Source organism: Lactuca virosa, chromosome 9 (genome assembly GCF_052849685.1).
Source record: "Lactuca virosa cultivar CGN04683 chromosome 9, Lactuca_virosa_CGN04683_v6, whole genome shotgun sequence".
Taxonomy (NCBI): domain Eukaryota; kingdom Viridiplantae; phylum Streptophyta; class Magnoliopsida; order Asterales; family Asteraceae; genus Lactuca; species Lactuca virosa.
In genome coordinates, this window is record NC_136434.1 from 297,605,287 (window position 1) to 297,616,805 (window position 11,519).

The 11,519-nt window shown below is 35.0% G+C and overlaps 1 protein-coding gene and 1 non-coding gene across 2 annotated transcripts; one reads left to right on the top strand and one right to left on the bottom strand.

Annotated features, from left to right (window-relative positions):
• Positions 1-2,521: 2,521 nt before the first annotated feature.
• On the bottom strand, positions 2,522-2,594 carry TRNAF-AAA (transfer RNA phenylalanine (anticodon AAA)). The gene has a single exon. It is a non-coding gene; the product is annotated as a tRNA-Phe (tRNA).
• An 8,093-nt stretch (positions 2,595-10,687) lies between these two features.
• Positions 10,688-11,305, top strand: LOC145140657 (uncharacterized). The gene has a single exon (XM_079074073.1). It carries the CDS (start codon positions 10,688-10,690, stop codon positions 11,303-11,305), a length of 618 nt encoding a protein of 205 aa, XP_078930199.1.
• Positions 11,306-11,519: the final 214 nt, after the last annotated feature.

Here is an 11,519-nt window from a genome sequence, read left to right on the forward strand (position 1 = left end):
GGAGTATTTTTGTTAAGTTAATTGTTATGTAGTGATCTTAATTTGGGATTTAGTTGACTTGGGTTAAATGGTAACTCTAATGCTTTATAAATTAATTGATATTGTGTGTGGTAATTGTTTGATGTTTAAATGTTTGTTTATTGTGAAAATTGCTTCATGAAATTAGGTTAATTAACAATGTTTATTATCTGGCCAATAATAGATGTTAAATATTGATTCGGATTTCATTTTGTAATTAATTTCAACTTTTGATTTTGAGAGAAACGTTAGTGGGGAAATCATTTAAATATGAGTGTGTGATTTCGTGATTCCACTTAAAATCAACATAGATGTGTGTTGGTGCATTTTTAACAAAACCAATAAACTTTATGCTTTTTAATTTCATGAGTTGCATAGAGATATGAGTGAGTGAAATTAAATCGAATCATGAGACTGAGAGATAATTGATGACTTTAGATGGTGTTAACAAATTTATTACCACTACATTTGTCTTAATTGATTAATTGCATTAGATGAATCATTGAACCCATAAATATCAACTAAACCCTGCTTTTCTCTTGTCTGTGAAATCCCAATTTGTGCGCTTGCTTTCTTCAGTCACTTTGGTTTTAGTATTTAGTTCCCGAATTTCCTTTAGTTTGTTTTAGAAATATTAGTTGCTTGGTTTTATATATTTATTTTTTTAGATCTTAAAATTACTTTTCTTAGTTTAATCAAACCAAATCATTTTTAACCAACAATTACTTGATTTATCTTCCTTTAAGATAAACAGTCCATGTGAGTATGATATATGGTCTTACGAATATATTACTTGCACGACCTTGTATACTTGCGAGTACGCGTTTTCGTCAACAAACAGCTCTCATGTTACCTTGACTCACAGTTTCCTAATTATGTATGTTGTCTTAAAAAGGCTTTATACGGACTCAAGCAAGCACCTCGTGCCTGATTTATTCGGTTTAGCAATTACCTTAAATGTCTTGCTTTTTCAATATAGTCAAGTAGATACTTCCTTGTTTATGTAGTCCCATGGTTCTACTCTTATATATTTGTTGGTCTATGTTTACGACATTATTGTCACCAGTAATGAATATACCTTCCTACATGCTTTCATTAGACGGACGGATAAGGAGTCCTCTATTAAAGACTTAGGGCACATGATTTATTTCTTAGGTTTGGAAGTAGCACACACCATCAATGATTTATTCCCTGGACAAGCTAAATATGTTAGGGACATTCTTGATCATGCTCATATGCTTACATCTAAACCTGTTGCCACCCCATGGGAAGTTGGTGCTCAACATCACAACCCCAAGGTCGGCTATTTAGTGATCCTACTATCTATCGGTCACTCGTTGGAGCATTACGATACCTCACTATTACTCGCCTCGAAGTTTCTTTTGCAGTGAATCCTGTTAGTCAATTTCTTCATGCACCTACTAATGCCCACTTCTTGGTTGTTAAATGCATTCTTCGATATGTTAGGGGTACGATCCATTATGGCCTTAACTTTTCTGGCTCCGCTGACTACCCAACAGTTCAAGGCTACTTTAATGTTGACTGGGCTCATTTCCTATAGACTCGACTCTCCACCTATGGTTATGCGATCTTTATAGGAAACAATCTCATTTCTTGGAGTGCAAAAAAGAAACAACCCACTGTCTCCCGTTCCAGCTGTGAATCTGAATATCAGGCTCTTGCGAATACAGCCTATGAGCTAACGTGGGTTGTTCATCATTTACGAGATTTACATGTTAAGCTACATATTTCTCCTTTGTTGCTTTATGACAACAAAAGCGTCATTTTTCTGTCCCAAAATCCGGTGGCTCAAAAACATGCAAACAACATTGACATAGAGTACCATTTTGTGCGTGAACAAGTTGCTTCCGACAAACTCAAGGTCCAATTTGTTCCCCCTCACATACAACTTATTGACATCTTCACCAAAGGCTTTGCTTGTCCATTGTTCTTGTTTTTTTTTGTCCAAGCTTTGAGTTGGTCAAAACCCAACGCTTCACTTGAGGGGGATGTTAGCCCATTAACTTGTACTTTGTTTTATATTTCTTGTACTCTATTTTGTATCATTATTATCTAGGCTTAGGCCCATGTACATAATCTATTGTAATCTCTCTTCCTATATATAGCCAATTATATTCTATCACCAAATCAAGGGTGATATTCTCAAAATATTCAGAGAGGGGTTTCCTAGTATGTCATATGTTACCCAGTGGATACGCTCGTCCTACTAAAGTGAACATTTTTTATGGAGACTTTTTATTCACATTCTTTTCTTTTTTGAATTAGAGAATAAATAAGAAAAGAGAAAATAAAATCTCCTTTGTTTACATACTTTGTATAATAAATTCTTTCCCCCTCTATAAAAAATCAAATAGATAGGGTTCTAAAGAACGAGATGGAGATTATGTATTATTATCTAGACGCTTAATGAATATGTATTCATATCAATTAATTGTTCATATCAATTAATTGGTAGAATAGAGACTCATACAAATTAATCATGTGTCAAGAACCAGATTTGAACTGGTGACACAAGGATTTTTAGTCCTCTACTCTACCAACTGAGCTATCCCAACTATTAGTCATGTCTCATACTCATTTTCATTTTACTAGAGAAGTTGGGTCTATGTCAATTGAAAGGGTATTACAAAGCCGCATCCCGGGCCTATAATTTGTCAAAAGAACAACTTTGTAAGTTTCAGTATGAATAAAAATATCAATCGTGAATCAGTCAATTGGGGATTCCATTCCTTGCTCAACAATGTTCATTTGTAGATGTATCATATATATCACATGTGATTTTCCTCCCAATGTAAAAAAAGAGTAGTGATTGAGAAAGATAAAGAGTTTTGAACTGCTAACGAACAAAGGATAAAGAAAAAAAGGCTACAATAAAGAATTAGGGAGCCAAATGGTCTTTTTGGGGATAAAGGGACTTGAACCCTCATAATTTTTTAAATCAACAGATTTTCCTCTTACTATAAATTTCATTGTTGCTGGTATTGACATGTAGAACGAGACTTTATCTTTATTCTCGTCCGATTAATCAGTTCTTTAAAAGATCTATCAGATTATGGAGTGAATGGTTTGATCAATGAATATTCGAGTCTTTCTTTAATATGGAATCAATTGACAACAATTCTTCTCTATTATGTATACATGTTCATCCTTCATCTTTTCTGAAGTTTCGATAGACGGATTCTTCTACTAACGTAATAGAAACAACTTCATTCATTAGAACAACTTCGATCAAGTCTCTGCACCTATCCTTTTTAATTTTCGCTTTCTGAACCTTTGCTTGTTTTCGGAAAACGTGATTTGGCTCAGGATTGCACATTTTTATTAATTCCAAGGTTTCTCTAAATTAGAAAGTCATCACTTAGTAAGTTTCCATACCAAGACTCAATCCAATTAAGTCAGTAGCGTCTACCGATTTTTCCATATCCCTCTTTTTGAGATAAAAATCTCATTGTGATCTCGTTCCCCTTTTTCTTTTATTTATACCGAAACCCTTGAATTCATTAGATAGATGTCGATTCTTGTCTCGAAAAAGTGTTTTCTCCTCTTTGTCTTTGATTTCTTGTCTATCTTCTTTCATCTTCTATATGTACGGGAATCTTATATTCGGTCCAATGAAAAACGATCTTATCATTTATGTATTGGCAATTCAATATAAATGGATACATATGCTATATATTTGTCTCTCTTCCACTCATTTACCCATGAAATTTTGAATACTTGAACGGTCGATTTTTTTAATGTGATTTGATTTTTGAAGTTAGGTATGTAATTGCCAATATTTTTCCATGAAAGATCTTTCATTCATTAAATTCAATATATATACAATGTATATAAGAAATCAGGAAAGGGCCAAACACTAATGGGCCAACTGTATACAAATAATACATACACATAACAATATTACGATAATAGCCATATCAGTTTGAATGTGGTGAGATTCTCGAACGTTCAAGTTGTACCGAAAATCTAAGAATAATGGTGAAGGAAGGCTCTTTGTAAAAATATCTCCATATTGAGATGAATATGGGGCATGAAGAACACAATTATGCTCGTCGCAACTTTGTCTCGAACAAAGTGAAAATCAATTTCTATATGCTTTGTACGTTGATGATGAACCAGGTTGGAGGACATATAGACTGCACTAACATTATCACAGTAAACAAGAGTAGCCATGGCATACATATAATGAAGCTCAATAAGAAGATTACGAATCCAATAGGTTTCAGTCACAACATTTGCAACACCCATGTATTCGGATTCAACAATGGACCTCAAAATCGTAACCTGACTTTTAGATGACCACAAGAAAAGATTATGTCATAAAAAGACACAATAACCATTGGTGGATCATCGTGTGACATGACACCCGTCCCAGTCAGCAATAAGCAGTGATGGTATGACAAGGAGAGGTATATAAGTGAAGACCATGAGTAATGGTACCTCGAACATATCGCAAGATGTGCTTGAGAGCAATGAAATGAGGCTCCTGAGGGTCATGCGTATATAAACATATCTGTTAAACAACATAGGTAGTGTCAGGGCGAGTGAATGTAAGATACCTAACACACCAGCCAAACTTCGATATAAGGCAGGGTCAGCGACAGGAGGACCAGTGCCATCAAGCTTAGTAGATAAGACAAATGGAGTAGATGTTGGCCTACAGTTTGTAATGGAAGCTCGATCAAGAATATATGTATCCCATTTGCGTTGAGACAAAAACAACTCGTCATCTGATCGGGTAGCTGAGATACCCCAGAAAATAGTGAAGATCCCCAAGGTCAGACATAGAGAACTCAACACTTTATAAAGAGATAATGCGAGTCAAAAGCTGAGAAGAAGAACATGTAAAAACAATGTCATCCACATATAGTAACAAATATGCCATGTGACAAACCTGTCTGTAGATAAATAAAAAGGAATCACAAAGACTATGTATAAAACGAATCCGAGATATAAACATGGAAAATTGTTGAAACCACGCTCATGGTGCTTGCTTGAGACCATACAAAGATCGTTGTAGTAAGCAAACATAATCAGGGCGAGATGTGTAACGCCCGCAGATTTGGGCTAGTTAACTAAAATAAAATAAGTTATAAAAATGGCATTTTTATAGAAGATTATTTAGGATAAATAATCTTAACCAAGTTATAGTATGTGTGTCAAGGATTCTGCACATCTAAAGAATGCTGAAATCCGATTTCGTACGAAGAAGTTATGCTTCTTCGAAGTTTCGCGATTAAACCAGCATGGCTCTACGTATCGAAAAAAATTAATTTTTGATAAATCACCTTTTTAGCCTAAGATATCTAAACAAAAATTTTAGTAGTCGTTAAACCAATAGCGTGTATATATAGAACGTCCAAATCTGACTTCGTGAGATGAAGTTATGATTTTTCGAATTTTCAGTACAGCAGTGCAGGCACAGAAATTGAAATTCTAAATGGTTGATTGTTAGCCAAAACAATCTAAACGAGAATCGGAGATCTCTTGAATACGAGCCCGTCTATATAAACACAATCGAGAACGGAGTCCGAATGTAGGAGTTACACTTTCTGCAGCGATTCCTAATAGCCTAAGGCTATTAAAAAATATAAATTTTGATAGAGTGAGAATTAGCTATTGGGGCCTAAAGGAAAGTTATATATCTCATCTATAGCCTTACGGGGATATGAAGAACATCGAAGACGGAGCTCGTATAAAGAAGTTACACATTTTGAAAATCTAAAAATTTGTGCGCGCAAAGTGCGTCGCGTGCACCGATGACGTGGCACTCTATGGGGGCGACACGTGGAAATTTCGGGCAGCCGAACTCTTCATGAGACATGGTGACGTGGCACCATGAAAATCCGACATATGGCTCCATAGGAATGCGTCATGTGGCAGCTTCTAGAAAGGGGTGAGGTGGACCAGGGATTCAACGACATGCGGCAAGCAGGTGCTGGAGCGAGCAAGATCCAAGTGCGTGGCACGCATATTGGCCCTGCGTGGCATCATTCTTTTCTTATGTACGATTTTTGTGAGGTTCCTTAGGGTATTTAGCAAAGTTTGGAAGGGTCTAGAAGTCCGGGAAATAGTAGCTTTTAGTTTCGGAGTCCTGTCCATGCGTTTTTCCCGGTTTCCGCTAAAACCTCTGTAAATTGAGCTACATTCTATTTTTCAGTGTAACTTATATTTGTAATCATAAGTCATTATTATGAACCTATAAATAATATTTATCAATAATTCAAATCATTATATTTAATGATCTACTTACGGGAGAGGTGTCTAGAATGGTCACGTTGGCTTGGTTGTTGAAATTCAGAAAAACTATTATGCCGAAATGATCCTGCCTCCCAACTGTCCCGCCTGGCCAATCCTTACCTGATAGATCTTGATGTTGACATTGGGATCAGTGAGGAATCTTGATTATAATTATTACAGTCACTAGGATTTAGAAACTAGACTAAGGATTAGTACTTTATGCATCTAGGTCTTTCGAAAGTACAAAGTGAGGCGCTACCGAAATCGCCAGTCATCCTCTCAAGTCAAGTGAGTGCATAGTTACTTTCAAACTGACACATAGATACAAGTATTGTAAATTGTTTAAATGTTATGTGCGTTGTCTTGATGTGTTTAATATATATGTACAACATGATATTGTTATTACTTAATTAAACTATATATATTTTATCATCCTTAATAATATGATTGGGTAGTAAAGGGATGTTTAAAATAATAAATGAGAAGTTGTGATAGGGTTGTGTGAGATACTTGCCGTGATAGGTTTGTGAGAACTGTTTGAAATAATAAGTCGTGACTTGTCGTTCCCAACCAAGTACTATTGTACTGTCGTGAATGTCCAAAGTACTATTATATTGTCGTGTTTATCCCAAGTACTATTGTATTATCGTGCCTGCCATGTTTGTCCAAAGTACTATTTTACTACCGTGCTTACCCAAAATATCATCATATTGCTATGCATAATCATCTAGGAAATATAGATGTGTTCAGACAAATGTCCTTTAGGAAAGATCCCTCAAGATCATCATATTAGGATTAGAAAGTGAGGAAACGGTAAAGGGGTAATTGGGGTATTTGGTTGTTCAAGAATATTTAATTAAAGATTATAATATTGTGGGTTAAAAACCCTATGTATTCACCAAGTTTCCCAACCTGATCCACTCAGTTTCTTTGTATCACAAGTAGCGATACGAAGGTACTGATAGATAGTATAATTATCTGCTGAGCGATTAATGGAGTTCATAGGCTGCTAGAATAATGATGTATGGCCTCTTTATGCTTATGTTTTGTATCAGTTATGGAATCTCATGTTTTAAATAATCAATGCAAAACATTTTCTTTGGAAATACTATTAATAGGACAAACTCCACATTTATAAAAATCACTTTGATCTAAAATAAGCATAAATAAAAAGGTTTAATATGGCCGTAAATTTGGGGATGCCACTGTTGGTATCAGAGCATTAGTTTAAGCGAACTAGGAATTTTGAGGATTTCTAGACTTAAACTTAGAATGATAAGCAATGATCATGAGGTGTGCATCTAAGATATTTTAGGTTGTATACCCAGGATTTGACCCAAGCACTAGCTTACTTTAGGATTAGATACCTAATTTGTTGTTATGTACTAAATGATTTATAGCAAGCTTTGGGTTGCCTGAATTGCTATCACTTGATTCATTTAAGTTCTATTGCCGACCTAGATTAGGAAACTTTATGTGTTCAGATTACTAAACGTTTAAGCACAGTATTAGAGCTATAACATTTTGGAGTAATAATGAGGATTATGAGTCTAAACCTTCCTTATCTATATTCTCATCTCGGTACACCGTACACTGAACGTCTGCTTCAGTGTATAGAACGATATGACAATCACGAGGAGCGGCAGAGTCGTCAATAATGAAGGAGGCCCGACACCTCAAAACATCAGAACATGAGATGCTCAGCTCCTAATGAATGAAGTTTGATTGATGATGCAGAACATGCTAGATCAAAAAAAGCGCGAGTTCATGGATCTCCTAACTCAAGAACTAGCTAATGCTAAGGGAAGAGTACCGGTGGTCAATGAACCGATAATTATTGAACGATTCAACAATAGACAAGTTCCCTCTCATCCAACGACGGTTTAGGGAAGGAACGATGACTCGGAAAGTTATCAAGGATCATTCCCTCCTCCGAAAGACTCAATGATTCGAATGGATGATGAACAGGGAGGCCACTGCAAGTATAAAGATTTTATGACTTGCAAGCCAACATCTTTTGAAGGAAAGGAAGATCCAATCGGAGTTATGGATTGGATTTTAGAGATGGAAATATTGGATTAGGTGTCTAATCCCATAACTATAATTAGTATAAACTTGAATAGATAGTAGCATAGTCCTTTTGGGTTGCCCTCAAACCTAGCAATTAAACAAGATGATTTTTGGAGAGAGAGGTTGATTTATTATTTGATTAATAAATTGAAATAAATAATCTATTAATATATTGTGAGAATCGTATATTAATTAGAAATAGTAATATTTAATTAATAATTACCCAGAAATTAATTGGAATTAATTTTGGGATTAATGGAATTAATTAAAAATGCAGGGGTTAAAATGTAATTATTCAATACTTGAACAAGAGGCATTCTAGAACCTTCCTAGAGGCTTGGACGGTTTTTAGGCAGCCTTTAGGGTTCTAGAATTATCCTTGGAGGTTAATTAGGAAGCTGGATAATTACCAATTCAAAATAATATTATTATATTGGTTTTATGGTTATCCAGGGTTTCCTTGTTGCACTATATAAAGACACATAGGCCTTTGATTTTCGGCACTCATTATTTCCCAAGGGGTTGGCCGAAATTCTCCACTCCTCCCTCCTCTCTCCATAATCTCCTTCTTTCTTGTGTTTGGTGTCAACCATTAGAGGCACGACACTTGTGGTGCTTGCTTCCAAAAGATCAACAAGTGGATTTCTAGTTGTTTACTATAACAACTAAAATGTATGTAACCCTAAACCTTCTTATTTAGTAATTTCGAAAATTACCTAGGGTTCTTATTTTGATATTCATAGTTATAGGATCAATAGTGAAAACATATATCTTGTTTTAGGTTGCATGCACACTTAAGAGTTTTAAGTTTGATTTGTTATGCCTAAAACTCATCAGTGGTATTAGAGTTAGGTTTGTTTTCAATTGAATTTGCTATAATTCTTGAATTTGATCAAATTAGGGTTTATAGCAATTAAACCCTATAAGGCAACAAATTTCTAAAATTTTATTAGGGTTTCTTGCCCCCTAAGTTTCGCAATTAGGATTAGGGTTTTGAAACCCTAACCCTCCTCCCCAAGAAATTCGAAATTTAGGTAAGGGTTTGAAACTTTACCTTCCTCCCCAAGCTATTTTCGAAATTTGATAGGTGGTTAGGGATTTTTTAAATTTTGGTAATTATCTGTTTACTTGCCTTAAAAAGGGATAATTAAAATTAGATAAATCCTATACCTATTTTTCGAAAATTAAGTAGTATAAGGGTTGGGATTAAATTAATTGATTAATTTAATTGGATAATCCGTATTTGATTTAATATAAGTAACTAAATGTTAATTAATAGATATTTATTAAATCGATTGGTTTATTTTTTTAAATTTAAATTAATTATTTAATTTTCGAAATTAAAATATAAACCTAGTATTTCGAAAAAGTTTTAAAATACACCTTATACTATATGTAAAATTAAAATTTTTAAGAATTACTATATGTATAAGACTAAGTCACTCGAACCGCTAGTACGCCTCATTCACGAAGCTATTCTATAAGGGGATATATGGAAACTGCCTATAAAATGGTAGTTGAATGGGTGTCCACTCTCACCCACCGCTTCCTTGATTAGTAGAGGGTCGCTAGCCGAACGGGTTTGATAAGACACTTAATTATCATTACTAAGTATAATGCTATTAAAAGTAACTAAACCTTTTTTGTTTATTAAAATTCTAATTTTAGTTACTTTGGGAAAAAATTTGAATTTGTATGCTATCACATGAAATTGCACATTATACTTTATAGTAGTTAGTGGAGCGCGTATGGTTAACTGACACACTATTAGTAACTATAAAGAGTAATAATAGGCATCTCGAAAATTATCATTGATTAATGGAGCGTGTGTGGTTAACCGGCACATTAAAATGAGATGATAAAAGAAATAGAATAGTACCAAGCTAATTTGTATGGTTATTCACATCTTGTTTGTAATCCTCGGTATCCACTCATAAATGGAAGAGCATAATTTGAGATTAAACATGTTATTGAATAGTTTCAATGAATTTCAAAAGATCTAGGAATTTCACTTAACTTAATTTCTTTCAAATTTCGTTTTCTAATGGTGGAATTGGTAAATCTTCATTTACCTACCTTTATAAAATTCACAATTAGATTACGACATCCCTTTTCTAAGTTGTGAATTTTTTAGTTGGATCCTAGCCTTAATATTTCATTTTTGGGTTGTTATGTTAAGGATTATTCTTATCTCACTAAAACTATCTTCTTTTTATAAATGTCTACTTCAAATGATGCTTCTGGTTCCTCCTCCTCCCATAACTTTTCGTTGTTAAACATCTAGTTGAAGGTGACATTGGATGTCACCAAATACAACGACTGCATGTGCAACATTAAGATGGCCCTTCGTTTTGAGGACAAGGAGTATGTCCTTGAGAAAGAAGTAAATGATATTGACGAAGAGAAGGTTACTCCTAAAGAACTAGCCACCTACAAGAAGCACTACAATGATGTGACAAAAGTTTATTGCATCATGGTAGCCACCATGACTCCTGAGTCGCAAATATTCTATGAGAATTACTGGTCGTACGAGATGAATAAGGACCTTATGGAAAAGTACCATAAGCGAGCTCGTCAGGAAAAGTACAAGGTGGTAAAGTCCCACATAGCAAGCAAAATGAAAGAGGGAGAGTATTTTAGCAGCCACGTGCAAAGGATGCAACGATATGTGGATCGCCTTGTTAGGCTTAATGTATATTTTAATGAGGAGTTTCCTATTGAAATAGTCTTGAACTCCTTACCAAGTTTTTATGATCAGTTCATCTTGACCTATCATCTGAACAATAATAAGACCACCTTGGCTCAATTGCACAACCTCCCGCGAACAACTGAAGCAGGGATGAAGGGAAAGAGTATTGCATCCACTCGTGCTAGTTCTCCCGTTCTGGCCATTGGTCAAGGGAAGGGGAAGAAGAGGAAAGGTCCTCCAAAGCAAAACCGGAAGGGGGAAGTCTGATGCCCGGTCGTCAAGCAATGGACCCAAAGGTAAATCCAATTTTGATGCTCCTCCTGTCTCTGATCCGAAAGAGGCCACTTGCTTTTACTAAAACGACAAAGGGAATTGGAAATGAAGCTACCTAAAATATCTACAAGACATTAAATATGGTAAGGTGAAGCCGATTCTGTAAGTATATATACTATCTTATATAATAACTCATCATCTTCTCGTT

What these genes read in the sequence shown, in the direction of transcription:
- LOC145140657 (XM_079074073.1), top strand. Translation starts at nt 10,688, where the DNA reads ATGGCCCTTCGTTTTGAGGACAAGGAGTATGTCCTTGAGAAAGAAGTA.